This window comes from Erpetoichthys calabaricus (genome assembly GCF_900747795.2).
Source record: "Erpetoichthys calabaricus chromosome 1 unlocalized genomic scaffold, fErpCal1.3 SUPER_1_unloc_26, whole genome shotgun sequence".
NCBI lineage: Eukaryota > Metazoa > Chordata > Cladistia > Polypteriformes > Polypteridae > Erpetoichthys > Erpetoichthys calabaricus.
In genome coordinates this window covers 631,434-658,240 of record NW_026261592.1, presented here as the reverse complement: position 1 = coordinate 658,240, position 26,807 = coordinate 631,434, and the positions used below count along the sequence as shown (strand labels likewise).

At 41.1% G+C, this 26,807-nt stretch overlaps 1 protein-coding gene across 1 annotated transcript in view; it reads right to left on the bottom strand.

The window, feature by feature from the left end:
- LOC114643296 (NACHT, LRR and PYD domains-containing protein 3-like) overlaps window positions 1–26,807 on the bottom strand; it is a 182,591-nt gene that overhangs the window by 121,230 nt on the left and 34,554 nt on the right. Inside the window, exons 5-6 of the mRNA XM_051921826.1 lie at window positions 17,934–17,999; window positions 16,117–17,845 (exon numbers count right to left, since the gene is read on the bottom strand). Coding sequence (XP_051777786.1) covers window positions 16,117–17,845; window positions 17,934–17,999 — 1,795 coding nt within the window. The remainder of the gene's footprint in view (window positions 1–16,116; window positions 17,846–17,933; window positions 18,000–26,807) is intronic.

Here is a 26,807-nt window from a genome sequence, read left to right as displayed (position 1 = left end):
TGCCATTTGAGAGCAGTTCAGTAGACAGTGTGCATGGCTGAGTCAGCATGTGCTTGATGCTGTATACCGATAATTCTCTTTCTGATCAGCTGCTGTAGATCTGTGATTCCCCATTCAGAGACAGTGATATAAATACTCAGGGTGGTGCAGTAAGAGTAATATGGAAAAAGATGATCCGCTGTGGCAACCCCTAATGGGAGCAGCTGAAAGAAGAATAAGAAAGTGCAGTGAGAGTAATAACGCTAAAGCAGCTATGGGATTTGGAAGAGTTTGGCCATTCCGTGGACCATTATATTGTTACAGGTTAATTACAATCAGATGCCTTAAACTAATAAGCAATTTGCAGTTAATTTCAATGTATTTAATTTAATTTCAGCCGCGTCAGGGATGTGCATCTAAATAAGAATGAGAAACCACACTGGAAGAAAAGCACTGCTTTGACACTGGGTGCCGCCAATTTGCAAAACCGAGTGGAGAACTTGCGTACCCCAGGATTTTAGCTAGTGTGAAAATGTGCATGGCTTTACTCCAAGTTCAGGTTTTATACATCACGATTTGAGCGTGGAAATGGGCTTATGCAACATTTTTGTGCATACGCACCATTTATACATGAGGCCCCAGGTCTTTTTGAATTCTTTTTGCTGACTCCTCAGTGTCTGCCATCACTCCAATTGTAGTTTCACAAGTTTACTAAGTATACCAGAATCAATGTCATTAATAAAATTCAGAAGAAGTAATGAGGGCCCAAGAACAGACCCTTGCGGTACTCCACTGATGACCTCACTCCATTCTCCTCTTATTTGTATTCTTGGTTTCCTGTTGTTTAACCAACTATATATCCAGTTTTGTAGGTTACCTCTGATGCCTACAGCTTCTAGTTTCAGAATTAATCTTTGGTGTGGGATGACTGAGTCAAAGTCTATTTAAATTAAGTTGCATGCTTTCTTCTAGTCAATTATTCCAGTTGCTTCTTCAAAAATATCTAAGATTAGTTTGGCATGACCTTCCTCTCATAAACCTGTGGTGGCTTCTGTTTAGTATATTAGTTTTGGTTAGGTAATTTTCTGATTTATTTCTTATTATATTTTCCAGAATTTTGCAAATGCACAGAAGTAAGACTTACTGGTCTGTAATTACTAGGATCAATTTTGTCTCCCTTCTTGAAGATTGGAGTCACGTTTGCAACTTTCCAGTCTTCTGGTGTTTCTCCTTTCTGAACTGAATGTTGAAATTTGCCTAATAAGGGTTTATAGATGGCATCTTTCATTTCTTTCAATACAATTGGTAAAATCCCTTCATGTCCATGTCCATATGTTTAACACAGTGTGTGGAATTCACACTAAAAAATGGCGTATGGACAAAACTAGAAATATGCATAAGCACAGAAAAAAATTCAGATGCATAAAACTGTGTGTAAGCAAAGTTCTACACAATTTCCCTGTATAAATTCCAATCAATGTGAATTTTAGTGTGCAAGCACAAGCCTACAGCCTCACCCAGACTCCTCCCAGAATTTTGCCTATTTCAATATGCAAATCAATATAAATAGTCTCTTCCGTTCAGTATTTTGTTAAAAGACAATGGCAAGAGCAAGTGTAAAAAAGAAAAATTTCAGTGAATATGAGACAAAGTGGAAGTGGAAGTGAAGTGGTAATGGAAGTGGAGACAAAGAAAAATGTACTATTTGGTGACAGAAGCAGTGGCATAAGCAATGAAAGGAAATTGATGGAGTGATACAGCATGGTGGAGACACTCAAGTTCAGTTAGTTCAAGTTCAGAAAGTCACACAGCGCCCAAAATAAAACAGAAGCAGTCAGATATCAAAGTCAACATTAAAAGGAGAGTAACAGGTTTATGTTGAGATTAAAGTCGAAGTGTCAGCTTTAATCTCGAATTTTCCACTTTAATCTTGTTATTTATTTTGTAATTAAAGTAGAATGTCAAAAACTTAATCTTAAAATTGATGTTTAATTTACTAGAGTTTTTCAAAATCCATCGTAACTGATGTAGCACATTAAATGCTTTATTTTCTAAGTGTTCCCCGACCCAGTTGCTTATCGCTATGTGCTTCTTAAACGGGCTTTCTATTATGCTGACAGGAGTGTGCAGGCAGTGATTGGCACACAGAATACATTCATGAAATTACAGCTCTCTGAACATTTTAAAATATTAAGCTGTATACTTGATATCATTTTTATGATGAAATGTAATAAGGCATATATTAAACATGTTGGGGCACGGTGGCTCGGCAGTAGCGTTGATCTTGCGCCCTGTCCAGTGATTGTTCCTGCCTCCCACAAGATTCTTGCTGAGATGTGTATGACCCATGCTGGATGAAGTAATTTACTGCAGCAGCACTGTATCTGTCAAATGTACCAACCCCCAATTCCTGTCCTTTCTGTTTTCTTTCTCCATGTAACCAGTCACCACACAATAAGTGTCTGTAATAAATGAAAAACCAACTGCAGGTTTAGAATGGCGATTCTTCAAAAATTTTAAGGAACATTGAAAAGTCTTTGTTATAAATGTTTAATTATTCCATCCATCCTGGGTCACAGCAGTCCCAGCAAGCGCAGGGTGCCAGCTCTTCACTTCCGTTGCATCACTGTGTCCCCACATGTGTCATTATTAACAGTATACATTATTTAAATGACATGAAAATTTTATCTGTAAAATGTACATACTTTAATGTATTTCATCATAGGAATTATATCAACTATACTTCCTAGTATTCTAACAGCACACAGCGCCATGGGGATAGCTCTTGGAAATCTAAATTGACTTAGAAGCCAGTCATCATCATCTCCAACTGTGCGCTTTCTTCTAATTCTTCCCTTATCGATATCTTCTAACAACGCTAAAGCAGCTATTGTAGTTGGAATAGTTTGGCCATTCCATGGAAATTATATTGTTACAGAGTGATTACAATCAAGTGCCTTTAATTTGTAAACAATATGCAATTAATTTCAGTGTATTTTATAACGTCAATGTCATGGATGCAAATATAAAAACAAAAGGGAAACAACACTGAAACAATAGTGCTTTGATGCTTGGTGCCATCTGTTTACAAAACTGAGCAGAAATGTGCGTACGTATGGTCTGAGGCTGCTGCGAAAATGTTTGTAGCTTTTTTCCATCCATCCATCCATTTTCCAAACCGCTAAATCCGAACACAGGGTCACGGGGATCTGCTGGAGCCAATCCCAGCCAACACAGGGTAGGGAACCAATCCTGGGCAGGTTGCCAACCCACCCCAGGACACACAGAAACACACCCACACACCAAGTACACACTAGGGCCAATTTAGAATCGCCAATCCACCTAACCTGCATGTCTTTGGACTGTGGGAGGAAAGCGGAGTGCCTGGAGGAAACCCACGCAGACACGGGGAGAACATGCAAACTCCACACAGGGAGGACCCGGGAAGTGAACCCAGGTCTCCTAACTGCGAGACAGCAGCGCTACCACTGTGCCACCGTGCCGCCCCTTTTTTCCAAGTTTAATATTCATACATTTCAATGTGAGCATGGAAACAATTGTAAGTAACATTTTTGTGCACAGACACTGTTTATATATGAGGCCCCAGGTCTGGTGTAACTGTTAGATCAGAAAAATTGATCTGTTTTAGCTTTGAAACTCTCGAAATATTTTTCTCTATTTAATACTGTATTTTTAGGAATACTGGTCTTAATTTTCCAAACCTCTGACAACCTCCTGCTGGTTTGTAACCTTTTAAAGTAGTTGTACTTCATCTCGTTGTCCAGACAAAGAAGGTCATTTTCTGTTGTTCTTGCTATTTCGGCATTCGGGTTTATGTGTTTATAACCAGCACCCTTCACTAACAAACCATGCATGGTCAGTAAAAAAGATTTGGCAATTTTTGGCATTTCACTGTGGATGATATTTTTTTTAATATAATTTGAAAATGCCAGTGTGAAATGAAAGCTTTTAAAATTGAATCCACATTTTCAAATACCTCTGTGTTAGTGTAGACTAATGTTAAATGCTAAGGGTCCTTAATTATGGAAAGAAAATCATGCCAATCCAATGAGTGAGTGTGTAACACTGAATGAAGGATACAACCCAACTTTGAGCATAGCGCCAGTCCAGTGGCCAGCAAACTCACTCAGACTGAACCATTTAGAGTCACTAATCAATCCAACCTGCAGATCTTTGGGATGTGGTCAGCTCTGTGGCCTCAGCTCTCCAGATTCTGGAGTTCTAATCTCCTCATGCACAGGAACCCTCTTTGTGGAGTTTGCATGTTCTCTCTCTGTGAGGTGTCTGTGGTTTCCTTCCCCTTTCAAAAGACGCAGTAGCTAATGTGACTGGTACCTTTAAACTGTAAATGTGTGAGTGTGTGCATAAACACCGGGGGTCAAAAACTCATAGGCTATATAAGAACTAATCTAACAATAACAACACTAATAGTAAAAACACCTGGTGTAGTATAAGAGATGAATACCTGGAAAAATACAATTAAACAATCAACAAGACTGATTTCATTCAAAGCCTAACCATCTCTCAAACAGGCTTACTTTAAACTTTCATTAAAACTCCACAAATTATCATACTCCATTGTTCAGAACTATTTATGACTTGATAATTACACTCTTTACATTCACCCCTGGAATTTTATAAAAAAGATCTCCAAAGTCTGTCCGTCAGTGAAAACTCTCTGACGTCGAACAGTGATTGGATGATGATATTTTGTTCATTGCATATATTAACATGAATATAGTAAACAGACATCCTGCTTAAATGTTTAAAGATAATATTTATACTTTAATTTCACTGAATTTTGTGATTACATTAGGCTAGTCAGTTTCATTCATGGACCTAAATAGAATTTATACATTTAATGTCATGTTTCAGCCAGCATTTCACCCCAATTGCTGTTCATAGAGGTGTTTTTTTTTTTGTTTGTATTGTTTAATTTTATGCCAATTATTTGTATTTATGTTTCTTTTATTTATTATGTACACTTTTCTTTGTTTTCAATTGTAAATAGTAATGACCAGGTTATGTCCCTTGTATTCTGTGGGTGGTTCCACAAGAGGTGGGGTCACTTGCCAATCACTGCCAAGAATGGTCCTCTACCCTATTTATTGGAGGGTCTTCCATAGTTTGTGGCAGTTCATTTCAAACGTGCAGGATACTGAAGAGTTTCTTCTATTGCTGTGCCTTTGCTATTGCCTTTGTGTTTTCTGGAGTTTTTGAATCTGTACTCGATTTTCAACTATGATTTTAGATTCTGTATTTGGACTTTATTTACTGTGGATTGCCTCACCTATTCAGGCAATGCCTTTGTGCTCTTCAGAGGTTTGTGTATTGCAAAGCTTTCTGTGGAAATAAACCTTATATTTTATAAAGATGTTTCTTGACCATTTGGGTTTGTAGTCAGGTTTTTTTACAGTGTTTACCCCCCACTAGCAGACAATTTTTGAAAGTGTTTTGGAACTTGTGCTTTTGGGACTCCCTAGTTACAATTTTTATTATTTTTAAGGTCACTGCCATTTTGTGTTGATGTTTTTATAATGTGTCATTGTGTTGCTAATGGCCATGGCCAGAAGTTAGGGGCTGATGATGTCATTGTAGCGACAGTATTTAGGTTGGTGCTGCACGGCAGAACACAGTCCAAGACTGCAGATAATTTCTAAAAGGCTCTCAGTGCCGTCATTTCTACTTTTGACTTAAGATTTTCAATAAATGTGTCCTACACTTTGGTTTATGAATTTTGATAAAGTATAAAGTGGCCTTGGACATTTTGCTTTTGCTTACAACCTCCCATTTTGGACCCAGTTTATTTTTACTGAAAATTAATTTCCTGAGATTTGTTAATGTGCCTGAGTATTTTTTCCATTTGTGGAAGAACAAAGAAATGTGAATGTTAAAGAAAGTCAAAGGTGCGTCCATATTTCATTGTGACTGAGAAGAGGCTATTAGAGGGATAATGAATTATTGATGAGTTCAATATAAAGCCTGATTTGTTTTATAATACCCCATTTCAGCAGTGAGTATTTGTGATTACTTCACCATTTCTTAAGACTGACTGACTAGAACTTTCAGTGATCCTCTCAGATTTACAGAGGCCCCTACAGGTTGTCCCCTGATGCTGGTTCTGCATCTCGGACAGACAGACAATCTCACCATTGTTTCATTTTTGTAGTTTTGTGACAAAACCTTCCTTCAGCTCGTTATTCAGTCCAGTGACAATGTACTCAGAGGTGATGGCGTACAGCACACAAGGTATTTGGAATGATGAAATGACTCTGAAGTTTAGCTACTCTCATTTCTTTAGACACAACAAATCAACACAAAACAGCAATTTGGAGCCATTTTGAAGGATTTGGGGGACACTGTGTGCTGTCTGAAGGAGGACGTGTCTGTGAGGGAAGTAAAGAAATATCATAATGACAGTCTGTGGTCCAATGGCATTGGAACAACCACTGGATCACAGCAGGGGTTTCTTTTCTTTGGTGCCAATTAACAGACAAGTACACAGGATTGAACTCACAATGTTCAGTTAAAATCTAAACACCAGGAGGGGGCAGTGCTGACAAATGAGTGGAATCATTTCAGTCAATTGTTTGACTAGGTATTCATGAAATAATCTGTTTGTGTGTACTTGATAGTTTTGATGACAAAACCTAAGCAAAGTGTTTGGAATGACCCAGTGCCAAGGCTGAAAGGTGCTACATTTTGAAATGACACTTGCTACACATCTGCTATATGTGACTTGAGCTGATTTATTCCATTTGTTTTATTTATTGTGTTCAGAGCCAAAGAAAAATTTTGATTTGAATCCACCAGTGTGACACTCTGTGATTGTATGGCATGTGGTGGACGATACAACTGATTGGCCGTCATCTCAGCTCAGCTCCTCCTCTGAGTTCTCATTTCAGGCCTTTCATGTTGACATACTATGTAAATAAAATGTATTATTATTATTATTATTATTATTATTATTATTATTATAATGACTACATATGAATGTTGTAACACCACAGACAGACAATAGGAGGCACTGTGGTCACTGACCTTCATGCCCTGTGGTGGACACTAAAGGTGAAGGTCATCTTCATGTGTCTGTAGAGTAGCTCCATGAGTTCTGTAATTTTGAAATAAATCTGCATTGTCTACTGCCACTTTGATCCTTTGACCTCACAGGCCTGGTCCTTACAAATCTGAGATATAACAAACCCTAAATAATCACTAAAAATGGTCAACTGTGCAGCACATTATTTCATGTTGCTATTAAAATATATTATCTTCACAAGTTTTAACCAGACTGGCTTCAAAATACAGAAGTGAAGTGAGGTCATCTTGGGTCACCTCACAATTTAGGAGGTCACTTGTCATTCAGGTCAGTGACACCCTGCTATGGCATTACTTTCCCAGAATTCCTCAAATTATAAACGAGTGTCTCACACCATTTGTGATTAGAGCCACTCTTGACTGTGATGACCCAGTGTGTCCTTGTGGAACCTCAGCTCTCAATGTGAACGTCAACATCAGATGAAGTGCGCACGCCTACAGGCAGACAGCCAGGAGAGTCAAAGAGTTCACTCACCACAAACACATCTGTGAGGAGACCTCCAGACAGACAATGACATGTCAGCTTGAGTGGATTAACAGGTGTAAAACTAAATGATCACTATGGTGCCTAAAGATGGTGGCTATATAAAGTGGTCCAGAGGTGGCTCTGAATTGTCATCTAGTGAGTGTGTGTGTTTGTGTGAGTGAGTGAGTGTGTCCTGACAGACATCAAAGTGCCACCCAGAGTTGGATCACAACTTGTGCTCCTCCCTATGAGACTGGCCTGAAGTCATCAGAGAAACTAGATGGATGGACGATGAATCTGCTTTTGTTAATCTATTATGAAGATTAAGGAAATGCCAGGACATTTCAAAGTTTTAATTTCATGTACTCTAAAAGTTCCCTCCATATGTGTGTATCTATTGTATCAGCATATTGAAAATCCCAAATTGTTCTGAGTAACAATGAGTGTGGATGTGTATGTGCGGTGACACTGCTGTGACAACAGGACTGGCTCCTTTCTTAGTCCAGAAACTGGCAGGAAAGGCTTTGACAAACAGAATCTCAGAATAGATAAAGAGGATCAGAAAAAATATAAGAGAAATAAAGGCACTCAGAAAAAGTCAGGAAAGAGGGCAAAATATATACAAACATTTGATCAGTGAGACCCGCAGGGATTCCTCACCTCAGTGTCTCAGATTAGTTTTCAATCCTAACCCCTCATAAAGCTGGTCTACTCCTAAGTCCTCCATGTTATCATCAGTCAGCCTCAGACCAGTTAGGGTGGTGTGTGTGGGGTTGGGGGTTGAGGGGACTGTAGATCAGAGAGAGCTGAGGAGACACCTGAACAAAATCCAGAGGTGACAAGACAGGAGAATAGATTGTGAAAATGAAGAGAGATAAGTGTGAATATAAGGAGTGACAGACAAGAGGACATGCAGAGGGGCTCCATTACATTAGTGTCACTCCTGGGCACACACTCCGTTAGTGACTCCAGGTCTCCATCTCACCAAACAGTCTCAGTTATGGAGGAGAAACTCAAACCTCCTCCATGAGTGGCTCCTTATAAATCTGTCTGACTAAAGGCTCTTTTCTAAATTGTTTTGGATTAAAGCATCTGCTGAGTGAATGTAAAATGTAAAGGCGCTACATTCCAATAAATCAATCCAGGAAAATGTTAGTTTAGGTACTGCACTGATGACTTATATACTGACATGCAATAAGACTTTAACAAAGGCTTCTTTTTGTCTTGATAACAGTTACAGGCCTCAGTAAAGGGCCATTCATCTCCATGATGTGTGGTATATTAAATAGCCCAGTGTTAATGTTCTCAGGGGCATAAACATGCAAAACCTCCTTGGGGAAATCAACCTCCACCACTCTTTGATTTTAAGTTTAGAGCAAAATGTGAAACTCAGAGGTGAGACTAAGACCACAATCTCATCAAATCCTAACAATGCCCCTGAAGGAGCTTTGATATGCTGGTCAAATAACTTTACTTTGACTCTGAGGGATTCACAGGTCTGACATTGAAGCATACAACATCAAGAGAAAGCCACTTCTGACCATTCCAAAGAGAAGTTATTTTAGTAGGCCTTATTGCAGAGATGAATAACAACTTTACTGAGGTTTGTAAGTGAGATTAAGAGAAAGACGCCGTTGTGAAGGTCTTGTCACTTAACAGTCCATGACTTAGAAATACATTTTTGCTGTGTCTCAAGTGTTACCTCAATCCCTAATGGCAGAGGGACTTTATATTTATCATTTTCTGCAGATCAATAATTCTCCACTGCAGATCTTCATATCACATAATGTTACCTAAAATAACACCAGTTGTAGGACCCTGAGATGAAGGACATGTCATATGAATCTCACAGAACACACAATGAAGATATACATAAAGATCTATTTCCACTTTTCAGCATTTCAGATGTCTCTCACTGATCACTTCTGGATTTTAGTCCATTTCCGAGGGCATTGAAATACAGTGGTCTGCTGGTTTTCATGTCCACTTTGACATAGAAGATACAGCAGAAGCTCTGCAGGATAGAGACTGAGGAACTGTCAAAGGTGACAACACGAGGGCAGACCTCCTATATGGGCAGAGAGCCATTGTGTCAGTCAGGAAACTATAGGGGGAGTTAGAGAGGGGAAGCGCTGATATGTCACTAAAGACAGCAGTATGGTGGGGTCTGGCAGGTCTTCACAGCCCTAAATCTGTTAAAGAGGATTCAGATAAACATTGTGACCAGTAGAGGGCACCGTATTTTAGAGGATCTGCTCTTATGACTTACGAAAGTGTCCTGGGGCCTCATGTATAACGCCGTGCGTAGAACTCACACTATAACATGGCGTAAGCACCAAAGCGGGATTGTGCGTACGCACAGAAAAATCCAGATGCAGGAATCTGTGTGCACGCATACTTTCACGTTCTTCCACTACATAAATCCCGATCAGCGTGAAAAGTAACGCACGTGCACGCACCTTCTGTCCCGCCCCAACTCCTCCCAGAATTACGCCTCTTTGAATATGCAAATCAATATAAATAGCCTTCTGTGAAAAGACAATGGGAAAAGCACAGGGGAAAATATAAGAATTTCAGCGAATACCAAGTGGAGGCAAAGGAAAAACGTACTATTTGTTGGTTTAAACAGTGGTATAATCAACAAAAGGAAGCTGATCGAGTGACAGAGTGTCGGAAAAACTCGAAGGCTCAACTTCACAAAGTCGCACAGTGCCTGAAATAAAAAAGAATTCACATATCAAAGTCGCAGTGAAAAGGCGAGTCATAGCCCACCGTCTGAGTGTCATATGAAAGCTTATTAGGGTACAGACAAAAAACATAGGCACACAGTGGGAAAAAAGCACGAAATGTCAACTTTAATCTCGAAATTTCCACTTTAATCACGTAGTTTATTTTGCCATTAAAGTAGAACATCATAAACTTCATCTTAAAATCATTTATTTTACTAGTTTCTCAAGTAGCACGTTAAAAGCTTTGTTCTGTGTTTGATCTTCTATGTGCTCTATGTGCGTGAATCACTACGTGCTTCCGTTCTTTCTCTTTCTCCGACAGCACACAGAATCCATTACATTCGTGATATTACAGCTCTCTGAATAATTAAAATACTGAGATGTATACGTGATATCTTTTTCATGATGAAAGCAATGAAAGCATGTTATTAAACATGGGAACACGGTGGCGCAGTGATTGTTCATATCTCACGCAAGAGGCTTGCTGCGCCATGTGTGACCTTCGATGAAATAATTTATTACAGAAGTACTGTCTCTTTCAAACGTACTAACCTCCAATTCCTGTCCTTACTTTTCTTTCTCCAAATACCCAATCGCCACACAATCAGCTCTGTAATAGACGTTAAGCCATTTGTAAACTTAGAACGCCGATTCTTCAAAACTTTTAAGGAACATTGAAATATCTTCGTAGTACATGTTTAATTATCCTATTCGTCTATCCTTCCAGTGTCGCGTCAGCACCAGCAAGAATACAGCGCAAGGCAGGAGCTATCCATGAACTAGCTAGCGCTGCAGCACCGTGTCCTCACGTTTTAATTATTAACAACACAGATTATTTAAATGAAGTTAAAGTTTTATCTGTATACTATAAGCAACATATTTTGCTGCATTTCATCTTAAAAATGATATTGTCATCATACGCCCTTTATAAAGTAGCGCAGGTTGTGCAATATTATAACTGTAGTGCAAGTTTACAGTGAGGTGATTGTACTTATAAGTAAACAGTTCTACAAGGAGCACTTGATGGACTGATTGAGTGCGTTTATAGTTCTTGGGATGAAACTGTTTCTGAAACGCGAGGTCCGTACAGGAAAGGCTTTGGCGCTTTTTGCCGTGGTTGAGGTAGTGTGTACTTGAAACTGTATACCGATAATTCTCTTTCTGATCATCTGCTGCTGTGATTCACACTCAGATACAGTGATATAAATACTCCGAGTGGTGCAGTGAGAGTAATATGGAAAAAGATGATCTGCTGTGGCAACCCTTAGCGGGAGTAGCAAAAAGAAGAACAAGATGCAGTGAGCATAACAACGCTAAAGCAGTTATGGTATTTGGAATACTATGGCTATTCCCTGGACCATTATATTGCTACATGTTAATTACAATCAAATGCATTACACTAATAAACAATATGCAGTTAATTTCAGTGTATTTATAAAGCCGCGTCAGAATGTGGAGCTAAGAAAGAAAGGATGAGCACACAGGAACAGCAGTTTGTTGTGTTTCTGCGAAATGTGGCTAACTAACACCATCCCAGATGCTAATGTGGAGCTACCCGGGTTTAGCACAGTTAGAGCGGACAGAGATGCAAGTACCTGTGGGAAGCACAAAGGAGGAGGACTCGCTCTCTATGTTAATACACGGTGGTGTAACTCTGAACATGTTAAAGTCAAAATCTCCACTTGCTGCAGGGACATCGAACTGTTGGCCATAAGTCTGCGTCCCTATTACTTGCCCAGAGAGTTTGGACACGTCATTGTTGTCATCGTGTATATTCCTCCTCGGGCGGACGTGGAGCTAGCGAGTGACATCATCCATTCTGCTGTTGCTAAGTTACAAACGCAGCACCCCGAGGCACTTGTGCTAATTGCTGGAGACTTTAACCATGTGACGCTGGACAAAACATTACCTGCATTCTCCCAGTATGTGGACTGCAACACCCGGGGAAATAAGACTATTGATTTACTGTATGCAAACGTTAAAGACGCATACAGTGCCACCCCGCTGCCTGCGCTTGGGAAAGGAGATCATAACCTAGTTCTGCTTCAGCCTCACTACAAACCAAAAGTGAGAGTCCTACCTGTAACCACACGATCATTCAGGAAGTGGACCCCGGAGGCTGAGAATGCTCTGAGACAATGTTTTGGAACTACAGACTGGGATATCCTGCAGGGATCACATAGTGAGAACATTGAGGAGGTTGTTGACTGCACTACTGACTACATCAACTTCTGTATGGACATTGTAGTTCCAGTAAGAACTGTACGCTGCTATGCTAACAACATGCCATGGATTACAAGTGACATCAAGGGCCTTTTGAACCAGAAGAAAAGGGCCTTTAAAGACGGTGATCAGCATGAGCTCAAGCGCGTGCAGAAGGAACTCCGAGTCCAGCTCAGGGCGGCGAAGGAGCAGTACAGGAGAAAGCTGGAGCAGAAGTTGCAGAACAACAGCATGAAGGAAGTGTGGGATGGGATGAAGATCATCACTGGCTGCAGCTCGAAGCGGGGTACCACCATCGAGAGAGACGTGAAGAGAGCAAACCAAATGAACATCTTCTTTAACAGGTTTGACCACCCTAACCCACTCTCACCTCAGAGTATTGCACTCTCTACACATCCTTCTGCTGATACCAACATAGGAGAGACATCCCCACCCACAATTACAGCAGCGCAAGTGAGCAGAGAGCTGAGGAAACTTCGTGCCAGCAAAGCAGCAGGTCCAGATGGAGTATCGCCACGACTGCTGAAGGTCTGTGCATCAGAGCTAGGGGGTCCTCTACAGGCATCTTCAACCTGAGCCTGGAACAGGGGAAAGTCCCGAGGCTTTGGAAAACATCTTGCATCACCCCAGTCCCAAAGGTATCACGTCCTGGTGAGCTGAATGACTTCCGGCCTGTCACTCTAACATCACATGTGATGAAGACCATGGAGCGGCTGCTGCTTCACCACCTGAGGCCACAGGTCCAGCACGCCCTCGACCCTCTGCAGTTCGCATACCAGGAGAAGGTGGGAGTGGAAGATGCCATCATCTATATGCTACATCGATCCCTCTCCCACTTGGACAGAGGCAGTGGCGCTGTAAGAATTATGTTTCTAGACTTCTCTAGCGCCTTCAACACCATCCAACCTCTGCTCCTTAGGGACAAGCTGACAGAGATGGGAGTAGATTCATACCTGGTGGCATGGATCGTGGACTATCTTACAAACAGACCTCAGTATGTGCGTCTCGGGAATTGCAGATCTGACATTGTGGTCAGCAACACAGGAGCTCCGCAGGGGACTGTACTTTCTCCGGTCCTATTCAGCCTATATACATCGGACTTCCAATATAACTCGGAGTCCTGCCACGTGCAAAAGTTTGCTGACGACACTGCTATCGTGGGCTGCATCAGGAGTGGGCAGGAGGAGGAGTATAGAAGCCTCATCAAGGACTTTGTTAAATGGTGCGACTTAAACCACCTACAACTGAACACCAGCAAAACCAAGGAACTGGTGGTGGATTTTAGGAGACCCAGGCCCCTCATGGACCCCGTGATCATCAGAGGTGACTGTGTGCAGAGGGTGCAGACCTATAAATACCTGGGAGTGCAGCTGGACGATAAATTGGACTGGACTGCCAATACTGATTCTCTGTGCAAGAAAGGACAGAGCCGCCTGTACTTCCTTAGAAGACTGGCATCCTTCAACATCTGCAGTAAGATGCTGCAGATGTTCTATCAGATGGTTGTGGCGAGTGCCCTCTTCTACGCAGTGGTGTGCTGGGGAGGCAGCATTAAGAAGAAGGATGCCTCACGCCTGGACAAACTGGTGAGGAAGGCAGGCTCTATTGTTGGCATAGAGCTGGACGGTTTGACATCCGTAGCAGAGCAACGGGCACTCAGCAGGCTCCTATCAATTATGGAGAATCCACTACATCCATTAAACAGTGTCATCTCCAGACAGAGGAGCAGTTTCAGCGACAGACTGTTGTCACTGTCCTGCTCCACTGACAGACTGAGAAGATCATTCCTCCCCCAAACTATGCGACTCTTCAATTCCACCAGAGGGGGTAAACATTGAACATTATTCAAGTTATTGTCTGTTTTTTACCTGCATTTTTTATTACTCTTTAATTTAATATTTTTTGCTGCTGGAGTATGTGAATTTCTCCCTGGAATTAATAAAGTATCTATCTATCTATCTATCTATCTATCTATCTATCTATCTATCTATCTATCTATCTATCTATCTATCTATCTATCTATCTATCTATCTATCTATCTAGTTTGACCATTCTGTGGACCATTATATTGTTACAGGTTAATTACAATCAGATGCATTAAATTTATGAACGATATGCGGTTAATTTCAGTGTATTTGATAAAGCCGCCGCCGTGGATGTGGATCTAAGAAAGGGTGATCACACAGGAACAGTAGCACTGCTTTGATGCTGGGTGCCGCCAGTCTGCAAAACTAAGCGGAGAAATTGCGTACACCAAGGTATGAGTTACCGTGGAAATGTGCGTGGCTTTACGCCAAGTTTAGGTTTTATACATCCCGATTTGAGCGTGGAAACATTCGTACACAACATTTCTGTGCGTACGCACCATTTATACATGAGGCCCCTGGTGCTCAGGAGTGTACAGACAGTAGTAGTGCTGCTCAGATGTCATCCATTCCTGGCTCTTTACAAAAAAATAAAGCAGCAATGAAACACGAATGGTGACCAAGGCAGAGTTTGTGTCATAAGTTAGTTGTGTGGCTGAAATAATTGACATCCACAAATATCAGAAAGATGAAGGTGGGAATCAGAGATGTCTTAAACAAGAAAATCACCCAAGTGAGGAATTTAAGCACATCATAGATAAAGGAGGCCGCTCAATCTATGAAGAAGGACCAGCCATTGTCTGGAGAACCGGTGACTCGTCCAGCTCTGACTGTCCATTTTGAAGGACACACACAGGTGACGTGCTGAGGCTGATCTGTGAACTCACTGAGAAGTGCTGGTGTTATCAAACATGACTGTCACTCGGCTGTTTGTCACCTTTAATGGCTTCTTTAAGAGGTGTTTGCGAATTTTATTTTGTTAAAGAAGGCATCAGTGACTGTGTTGTTGTTAATGGCTCTAAATGTTTATCATGTTGTGTTGTTTTAATGAAGGTTTTTGTTATTTAACAGCCTCTGACTGCTGAAGTGTTTTCATTGGTCTGATTAAATAGCTGATTAAAAGTTAAGTTATATTATTATATTTAGCTATTATCATTGTTTTATTGCTTTGTTTTGAATTGGATTCACTTCTTTGTGTCCACCATGACGCTGACCAGTGTCCACTTTATCGCTAGACTTATCTTCTGAGCACAATCTAGTTAGCAGCAGTGCTGACCTCTTGGTAGAACAATTTAATTATTTATTAAATCCTCTCTTTGCCCAAGGAGATCATACAGAGTGCCATCTAAGTGAGCACAAACGCCACCTTCCTCATGGTCACACCCTGAACCTGACAATGACCACTAGGATCACCCTTAACAATAATTAATCAAACTTTGCTTCAATCTTTCTGAATGGTGCTAAATAATAAACTAAATGGCTAAATGGTGCCAACTCTGGCAGACCCTGGGGTCAAACTGAACGGAGTTTAACTGTACCACTGATGTGAGGAAATGCTGATAGCAGAGTGATACATCCATGTGATACAGTACAGCTGTGACATTACTACCTCTAGGGTGGAGGGCAGGGCTTAGAATATCTAACGAGTTCATACACAGTGGATTAAGAGACCTGAATGAAACTCCATTGAGGTTACAAACAGTCAAACTAAACTCATGAAGGTTTTATTACTCACTTGACACGTCTGCAGCAGATGAGCCCCGGCGCCAGCCTCCTGATGCACTCTGGGGTGAGCTCTGTCTGTGACAGGTTGAGCTCCTCAAGTTCTCCACAGCAGCTGATGACAGAACCCAGCACAGCACAGTCCAGAGGAGATAAAGTCAACTTAATAAAGTTCATCTTTAACTCCTTCCCAATGACATCTCTGATTAATCTCTTATTCTGAGTCTCATAGAGCCATTGACACACTCGCAGAGCTTCACCTTTATCTTCACCTCTTAATGCCTGTTCAGCTTTCTTCTTCACCCACTCCAGTATTCGCTTTGCCATCTTCCTCTCAAACTCCCCCAGGATTCCCCCCAGTATTTTAAACACAGAATTCCTGGCCAGTCCTGCTAAAAATTGAGTGAGAATCTCAAACCGGCCATCTTTACATAAGTCCAACTTCTCTAGCAGCTCCTCGACGTCCCCTGATGGATCGAGGTAGAAGGAGCAGGCGGCCATGAACTCCTGCATGGTTAGATGGTAGAATGTGTAAGTCATGTGCTGCAGAGTGCTTTCTCTCTGAAGGATTTCTTTAAGGAACCCTGAAAGGAACGTAGTGGACAAGATGACTGTCTGGAGACCAAAGGTGGACATCTCAAACTTGTCATAAAACACAAGAGTCTTATTAGCCACCCCATAATAAGCCATCTTTCCTAGTTTGATCAGAATCCCCCGCTGGTCATTAGCTTCTCGCTTGTGTTTGGTGAGGATGTTGAGAAGGAACATCACAAAGAGCTCAGTGACAGTTCTGGGTGCAGCTCCTCGCTCTTCTTCAGGTGTCATGAAGTGGCTCTTCAGCACAGAGCAGATAATCCAGCAGTATGAGGGGTTGAAGCACATGGTGTACAGAATGGCGTTCTCCTCCACATACTGAAAAGCCTCATCACCCACAGCATCATTATCAAAGAACTTCTTAAAGTACATCAGCCTTTGTTCAGAGAAGAACCCCAGGATCTCTGCAAATCGATCAACACTATTCATGTCCAGGGTCTCCATGGCTGTTGGTCTGGTTGTTATCAGGACTGTGCAGCCCTTCAATAATATCCCTCTGACCAGGTTGGAGACCAGGATGTGCACAGGAAAGCTCTCAACTGGGTCTGAGGGGAGCTTCCTGGGTGTAAAGTCCAGTTTGTATTTGTACTCATCCAGGCCATCAAATATAAAGAGGAGAGATTCAGGTTTCTTCAGGATTTCTCCCAGTCTCGGGTCACTGAGATATTCATAGTGCCTTACAATCAGCCTGGTCAGAGACATCTGTGGTTCTGTCTCTGTGTCTAGTAGGTTCAGCTCCCTGAACTTAAACAGGAAAACAAAAGCAAACCTCTGGTACTGAGTGTCTCTGGACCAGTCAAACATAATCTTCTGGACCATGGTGGTCTTCCCAATTCCAGCCACTCCACTGACCACTATTATGTGAGGGGCAGTCTCACTTCCTGGACTCCTGCTAAAAAGATGCTCAGTCCAGATTCGCTCACATTTCTCTTTTGTCCGCTCCTCTATTAGCTCTGCATGAGTCTTCCCCATCTTCTGAAGTTCATGGAGCCTCTCACTGTAGGTTCTTTTGTACTGGTTGATGACCATCAGCTCTGTATATCGAGTCTCAAAACCCACAGCTTTCATGTTTGGGTCACCAGGAGAAGTCTGATCCTCCAGCGTACTTGTAGATTTAGACACACCATCTCTGTGTGTCTCATAAAGGCCTGAATGTTACAATTAAAACAAATGAGGAAAGTGTGGAGCAGAATTATGGACAAGTAGCTGACTAGAAACAGGAGACCAGTGAGTTACCTTTAATATGAGCCTTAATGGGATGGGGCTGTAGACTGGCTTTAATTTCCAGCAAGAGGCCTGGTCCTGCAGAGACAACATGAGACAGAGAAGACAATCTCAGCAGTGAGGGGGCAGATTAACACAAGTATAAGTAAGTGGTAGTATGAGGTTAAACACCAGAAGAACAACATAACAAACTAAAAGACTGCTACTAATGTGGACTTTGTTTAAAGCAGACCAGTAATGTGTGTCCATTTTGTAAGACCTGCAGGTATTTGTCCAGGAAAGAAGAGATGACTGACTACAGAGATTTAGGCACAACAGACATATTGTGTTTCTACTGTGCTGAAGACAGCACAAGGTATAATATTAGAGAAAACAGGAGCTGTGAACTGAGGCCTCATGGGAAAGAAAAGTTTCATGTGAATTTGATGAAAAAAAACAAGATCGCTGAAAAACAGAGGGGGAATTAAATCTGTTAATCCCAGAAAGTAAAAATAAAGATGCAATCCTAATATTTACAAACATGGACCCGAAGAATGTGCTAAGATCAAATATGGCAGAGACAATGGAATATGTGACTTCCTGGTAAAGAAGTACAAAAATATTATTACTGAACATAAAGGTAAGCTGTCAACTTATGAAATGTATAAGGAGGGAGTGGTAGCCATGTCAAATGGAAGATCATGATAGGTGGCACTTAGATGACAGTGGCATCCCAGTTTCTACATCTGTATAGTTGGACCGCTTACCCCTTTGAACACTTTTAATAGATTTAACAAATCTACATAGTCCAAAGTGTATTGTTTTATCTTTTCTTGCTGCAATACATGTTTAGGCTACAAATGCCCTGAGTGGTTCTAGAGCCCATGCTGCAAGACTGAACTCAATCCATAATGGCATGTCAGGGCCTCCATAAAGGGTGCAGTGACTGGTTAATGTGTTTAAAAAGCAATGATGTCACACAAGAGGAAGACCAGAAAAAGAAGTGATTCTGTGCAACAAGTAAGACAAAATCAATTTAACCAGACAGCCATGTGTCAATAGAAATAATGGAATATCAGGAACCGACTAAGTGGAGTGATTATAGTGGTGGATGGTCAAAAGAAGACATATCTGGGGGAAAGTTTTTGGAGCCTCATTGATGTCATGGGTTGAAATGATCTGCCAGCAGGAGCTGATATGAATGGTCGGTGAGATCGCCCTTATTTTTTTATCTTTTTCTGTTTATATATTCCCTTTTACAGGACCACTCATCCTGGATGACATTGTTCATTTTGTTTTCTTCATTTGGATTCAGCTGGCACTGGACTGTGCATTTAGCATCTGGATGTCTATGCTGACTGTTTTTCTTGTTTGATCCTCTGCACATTCTTGAACTGGATTTTCATGTAATACAGATGGTTAATGAGGTTCAGAGTTTGTGTTACTTCTTGAGTTTTGTGTAAGTGTTGTCCCATAAAGTATAAAGAGATATGTGCACTGTGACATGTGTTGTTTGGAGTCATTGTTAGAGGCTGGTGTTTTTGTGAAGAATGTTGTTGTGGTCCTCTTAGATCTGAGCGCCGCATTTGATACCATTGATCACAATATTCTTAGAAATCGCATTAGTCAGTGGGTGGGCCCCTCTGGCAGGGTCTTAAATTGTTTTGACTTTTACTTGGCAGGTAGAAAATTCTTTGTTAGTTGTGGTAATGATACTTCAAAGACACTTGATATTCTATATGGTGGTCCACAAGGCTCTCTCCGGGGTCCGCTGATCTTTTTGATCTCCATGCTTCTATGAGGTCAGATTATCTCAAGGTATAAAGTGAGCCACCAAAGCTCTGCTGATGACACACAACTGTATTTATCAATAGCGCCTGATGACCCCAACTCTCTTGATTCACTGACACAATGTCTTACTTGTGGTTCTGAATGGATGAATAGTAATTTTCTCTAACTAAATAAGACGAAAACAGAAATTTTAGTGATTGGCAATAATGTATATAATGAGGTTATTAGAAATAAACTTGATCCATTAGGCTTAAAATTCAAGATGGAGGTAAAGAATTTAGGGGTAACTATTGACTGTGACCTGAATTTTAAATCACATATTAATCAGATTACTAGGACAGCATTTTTTCACTTAAATTAACAAATATAGCAAAAGTTAGACTTCTTATAACTTTAAAAGATGCTGAGGAATTAGTTCACACTTTTGTTTTCAGTCAGCTAGATTACTGTAACACACTCCTCTCAGGACCACCCAAAAAAGACATCAATTGATTGCAATGAGATTAACATTCCAAGATCTAAACTTAAAAGAACTGGTGAGGTGGCCTTCTGCTGTTATGTACCTAAAATTTGGAATAGCTGACCGATAGAAATTCGCCAGGCTGATACAGTGGAACACTTTAAAAAACTGCTAAAAATTCTTTACTTTAATATGGCTTTTTCAAAGCTTCATTTTAGTTAAATCCTGATATTCAGTACATGCATTTAATTGTCAATATCATTCCTGGTGGTGGGCGGCACAGTGGCGCAGTGGTAGCGCTCCTGCCTCGCAGTTAGGAGACCCGGGTTCGCTTCCCAGGTCAACCCTGCGTGGAGTTTGCATGTTCTCCCCATGTCTGTGTGGGTTTCCTCCGGGAGCTCCGGTTTCCTCCCACAGTCCAAAGACATGCAGGTTAGGTGGATTGGCGATTCAACATTGGCCCTAGTATGTGCTTGGTGTGTGGGTGTGTTTGTGTGTGTCCTGCGGTGGGTTGGCACCCTGCCCGGGATTGGTTCCCTGCCTTGTGCCCTGTGTTGGCTGGGATTGGCTCCAGCAGACCCCCATGACCCTGTGTTCAGATTCAGCGGGTTGGAAAATGGATGGATGGATTCCTGGTGGCTCCGAAATCCGTACTAACCACTACTTTCTCTGCTGTTCTTTATCTGTTTTCTGTGGTGGTGATCTACGCCACCACCACCCGATCAAAGCACCGTGATTGATGGATTAAAGGCCAGAAGTCCAGATGACCATCATCATCAAGTTCTTCCATTTGAAACCTGAATACCCTGAGGACTGATTGAGATCGTTTATGTTAGGTAGAATGCCTAGAGGGGGCTGGGTGGTCTCGAGGCTTGGAACCCTTGCAGATTTTTTTTTTCTCAAACCTTCTGGGGTTTTTGTTTTTGTTTTTTCTGTCCTCCCTGGCCATCGGACCTTAATTTTATTCTTTGTTAATTAGTATTGCCTAAATTTATCTATATATATAAAGGAGAGTTGGGATCCGTGTTACTGTGTTTGTGTGTTTGTGGAGGGTCGGAGAGTTAAGTCGGGTGTTGGAGTCACGTGATCATCTCCCCTCCCATTCACCTCATTTCATTCACTTCATTTCGCTCCGCAGCTGACGCGGTCTTGCCGTCCTTTCTCCTTTACTGATTTACTGTTTAGAAGACGCGGTACTTACTGAATAGTATTTTTTCCTTCAGTGTTTCTTAGTGTTTAGTTGACGCGATGTGCCGGTGTTCTCGGCGGTGTTGTGGTTTAGTGTTACTTTCTACTTCGTTTTTGTACTTTAGTGTTTAATAATAAATAATAATTCATTACATTTATATAGCGCGTTTCTCAGTACTCAAAGCGCTAAAATAGTGAGTGATACTTAGCTGATAGCAGTGTAGAAGCAGCACAGCACACAGAGCTGGCCTTAGGGCGAAGCGAACGAAGCGACCATTTCGGGCCCACTGCGCCCAAGTTTTTGTTTTTCCTGTGATGCGAGGCTGCTGCAGAGGGCCCAATGGAGCAACAGACTCCTTCACTCCAACCTCTATTAATAATTTTTTTATATACTGTATATAATTCACGGGCAACATATTCCATCAACTAATTACTCCACGTGGACATCTCCACTCGGCACTCCAATCTTCATTATGCTTCACTCAGGCCCGCGCACCTGTTGCCGCCTCCATGGCTGGGATATCGTCAAAAAGTGATGGTTGTAGATGCCGGGAAAACACATTTCTGCAGCTCAGAATGCAGGAAATCGCTTGGCGGCCGGGGCTCTGCCCCAGACCCCCTAGCTGCAGGGGTCGGTCCCCTTGTGGGACCCTCGGTATCAGTTTGCTTCGGGCCCAAAATTGTCTAGGGCTGGCTCTGCAGCACAACAGAGCTGGTAGGACAGGCAGGTCTAGTAGCGTAGGTGAGCGGCGATAGCAGAAAGCACAGCAGGAGGAGGAAGCAGGATTTGGATGTTCCAATACACAGCCATAAACAGTAACGCTTGGTAATTTCAGTCGTGATCGCCCCGGAGCCATAATCCATAAACCAGGTTAGTATGAACATCAGATCAGTTCCCGGTTGTAGGGTACTGTAAGATGGGAGCAGATCAGCATAGCGAATATAATCACGGAGACAGATCATCCCGAGGTGCTAGATAGCCAGGTACAAAGACATGCTCGTAGGTCTCCTCCCGTGATCCACAGACTCAACTGTTCCCAGTAAAGTGGAGTCCATAAAATCTGTAAATATTAAGCCAAATCCATGCAATTTGAGTCCGCTGTATCCACGAACTATACATATAATAAACGAAATAAAACAAGCGTAAGAAAGTGCAGAATTAAGGCAAATTTTGCAAAAAGTGTTGTTAACAGGGAGGAGCGGCAACAACAAGTGTGCGCCAGCATCCCCTCACCTGCTATAATAAAGCAGTTATAATAAAGAAGTTTAGTAGACTTTTACTTTATCTCATTTAGTGTTCTTCCCAGCGGTGTTGCCGTTTTTTTAGTGTTAGTGTCTACTTAGTGTTTGTGTTTAGTGTTATGGAAGGAGTGATCTTACCACTGTCAGATTTTGCAATGAATGAGTTGGTAAATAATGATTATTTATCAACAGATCACATGAGCAAATTCAACGAAATTTTAGCTGCGCATACAATTTTCCAACCTCAAAAGGTTTTGCTAATGTGGACTCCTGACATACCTATAATGCCCATTCCACAAAATCCAAAACATATTCAAATATTACCTTCTGCAGCTACTGAACGAGTGACTCACTGGGTGTGTACCTATTATGATGGTGCTGTAATTCATGTCTATGACAGTTTAAACGCTGAGAAAAAATTCAACCTTACCGAAGAGCAGCTTTGTTTCCTTACAAACCTCCCATAGTTTATGAAGACGCACAGCAACAATTAAATCATACAGATTCTGGTGTATTCTCAATTGCATTTGCTGTGTGTATTTCTTTAGGTATTGATCCAAGTGATCAAGTTTTTACTATTTCTTCAATGCGAAATCACTTACAAATAATTTTTGTTACTCGACAATTGCTTCCATTCCCTGTCGAAAGTAGCCGACGGGCGACACCATTTACAAGTATTCAGTACGTTCAAAGACCTGTACGAAGTACGGCCAGTAACACAGTCACTCATAAAAGGGGAGATGACTCGGTGCAGGAAATGGGGATTGAAACTACCTAGGAAGACATGCAGTAAACGAGGCGATTAAACGGATCTCAAGAGACGTCTTCTAGGTTGGAAAAAAAGCGCTTGGCTGCCAAAACCATATATATACATATATACAGTATATATACATCTATATAAATAAAAATGTAAATGTTCGTTTGTTCAAAACCTTAAATCTCTGAAAGTTCTTCACCAATTGCTTTGAAATTTTGACACAATGTTGCATTCGAATATGCGCGTGTTTTTATATATATATTATATAGATGTCACACCTGTGACAGGTAAAAACATGCTTTTTTTGAAAACACAGCGCCATCTGTTGGACGTAAAAGCAACACACGCTATACTAAATATTTTATGATTCTATTTCAATGTTTCGATCAAATACAATTGTAAGTACGTGAACAAAGGCAGCGACATGGCAGTTTTTGGCATGCAACCAGAAAGAAGTGATAGGAATGCGGTCATACATATCGATGAAATCGCACAGTATTAGGCTGGAAGATACATAAGCAGCAATGAAGCTGTATGGCGAATTCTATCATTTCCCATACATGAACGAAGTCCAGATGTTGTTCACTTAGCAGTACATCTAGAAAATGGACAACACGTTTATTTCACAGCTGTAAATGTGCAACAAATAGCCCTGAATCCACCGGCTACAACGTTAACTGCTTTCTTTACGTTATCTCAAAATGACGTGTTTGCGAAAACACTGCTGTATTTGGAGGTTCCTACGTATTACACATGGAATGCATGTAGAAAATAATTTGAATAACGCAAACGAGGAGAGCGAGTCAACGGACAACCTGGCATATTCAAAGAAACTACGATAGGCAGACTGTACACCGTGCATCCCAATCAAGATGAATGCTTCTTTGTTCACATGCCGTTGATAAATGTGCCCGGTCCAATGTACGTATACATTAATGACGCGTCATATTGACCGACTGCTGTCCTTCATCTCCAACACAGTTATGGGAGAAATATAAATTGCACATGGCTGAAGATATTTTCCGTCGAATACGCAAGTAAAATTCAAATATAAACATGGATTTCACAGCAGAAATCTACAACTAAGTGCTCATAATGATTGAAGATTTGTGGTTAGAAATCGCAAACAAAGTTCTCAATCAATTGGGAATGCCATCACCGAATCAATCTGCTCCTGCTTCATTTGATGTAGAATTGCGTCGTGAACAAAATTACAACACAGGTGATCTTTTGTCGTATGTGCAATCAAATATTCCTAAGCTAATGCTTCAGCAAAAAGGCATTTACGATCAAATAATGCAAACTGTCAATAATGGGGTTGGAGAAATCTGGAATTTGGGAACGGGAAGTTGATCTGACCTCAGAACGAATTTCATTGCCTCATAACTTCTGCAATTTAGTGACGTCAAAAGAAGAATTGGTTGAAAAAATATTTCCCAATATTCAAAACAATTATAAGAATCACGATTGGCTGAGTGAACGAGCTATTCTTGCGGCCAAAACAAAGACGTCTACGAACTTAACAATATTATTCAGTCTAAAATTCTGCACAGACAACGGAAGAACAAAAAATATTGTATACCCACAAGCATTGTGAAATTAAGTATATTAGAAACGTGAGCTGTCTCTTTTCTTTCTTTTCCATTTAACCAGACTGAGCCACAGCAACACGTGGCCAGGTTCAGCTATATATATATATATATATATATATATATATATATATATATATATATATATATATATATATACATACACATATATATATGTACATACACACACACACTTATACAGTATACATACACATATACATCTGTACTAATAAAAGGCAAAGCCCTCACTGACTCACTCATCACTAATTCTCCAACTTCCCGTGGAGGTAGTAGGCTAAAATTTGGCAGGCTCATTCCTTACAGCTTACTTACAAGAGTTAAGCAGGTTTCATTTCGAAATTCTACACGTAACGGTGATAACTGTCAACAACGTCCGCCATGTTAAACTTTCTAATTTTTGGCCCCATCTTCACGAAATTTGGTAGGCGGGTTCCCAACGCTAACTGAATCCTACTTACGTACATATATACGTCCATAGACTGCAGCTTGGTCCACACTCTGAATCCTCCAGGCACTCCTGAGCATAATCTAATTTTGAAGGTCGGGGCACCAATAATGTTACTGAGAAACTTACAGCCACCGAAACTTTGTAATGGCACGAGACTTCAGGTCACATGCTTGCAAAAGAACCTAATTGAGGCAACTATATTTACTGGCGGTGGCTCAGAGGAGAGAGTTTTTATTCCTCGCATCCCCGTTATACCCTCTGATCTCCCATTTCAATTCAAACGCCTCCAATTTCCAGTAAGGCTCTGCTTCGCAATGACAATTAATAAGTCTTAGGGACAGACCCTACAAAAGGTTGGCATTGATTTGAGGCAAGATTGCTTTTCACATGGCCAACTATACGTTGCATGCTCAAGAATAAGCTCAGCGCACAGCTTGGTCATATTACAACCGGAGGGGCGAACTGACAACGTCATATACAAAGAGATCCTTAACAAATAATTATTGGTACATTTTCCCTCAGTTTATTATTTAAAATTTTAAAGCAGTACCTCGCCACTGCGAAGCGTGGGTATTTTGCTAGTATATATTGTGAGCTGCGAAGCTAATCCTACCCCCAAAAAGATACAGACGCCCATGGAAAAAGCCCTAGGAAACCCCTAGGAAACTTAAACAGACTACCTTCACGTTTCTCCTTTTCCTTCTGGCCGGCTCTGTCGCGTAATCTGCCTCCCGCGCGCTACTCCGCCTTGTCAAAAAGCATGTGCCGACTTCTCTCTGTGGTTATAAATTGATTTTCTGCTTCTCTCTCTCTCTCTGACTTCTGGTGCTCCTGGCATGTATTCCTCCTCCTCCGAAGAAATCCTTGGTTGCTTTTAAATGACAAGCGGAGGTGTAAACTCTTTCAAGGAGCATGTTTGAAACAGTTTTAAAAGATAAATGTTTGTTTGCAGTGTTTGAATAAAAATTCGAGTTTCTTCAACTTCCACTGGTCTTCTGTGCAATCTTGTAACCCAAGCATGACAAGATATATATATAAAATCTGACAGTGGTAAGAGCACTCCTTCCATAACACTAAACACAAACACTAAGTAGATGCTAACACTAAAAAACGACAGCACCGCTGGGAAGAACACTAAATGAGATAAAGTAAAAGTCTACTAAACTACTTTATTATATCTTCTTTATTATAGCAGGTGAGGGGACGCTGGCGCACGCTTGTTGTTGCTTCTCCCTGTTAATAACACTTTTCACAAAATTCCCCTTAATTCTGCACTTTCTTACGCTTGTTTTTACTTCGTTTATTATACGTATACTTCGTGGATACAGCTAACTCGAATTGCATGGATTTGGCTTAATATTTACAGATTTTATGGACTCCACTTTACTGGGAACAGCTGAGTCTGTGGATC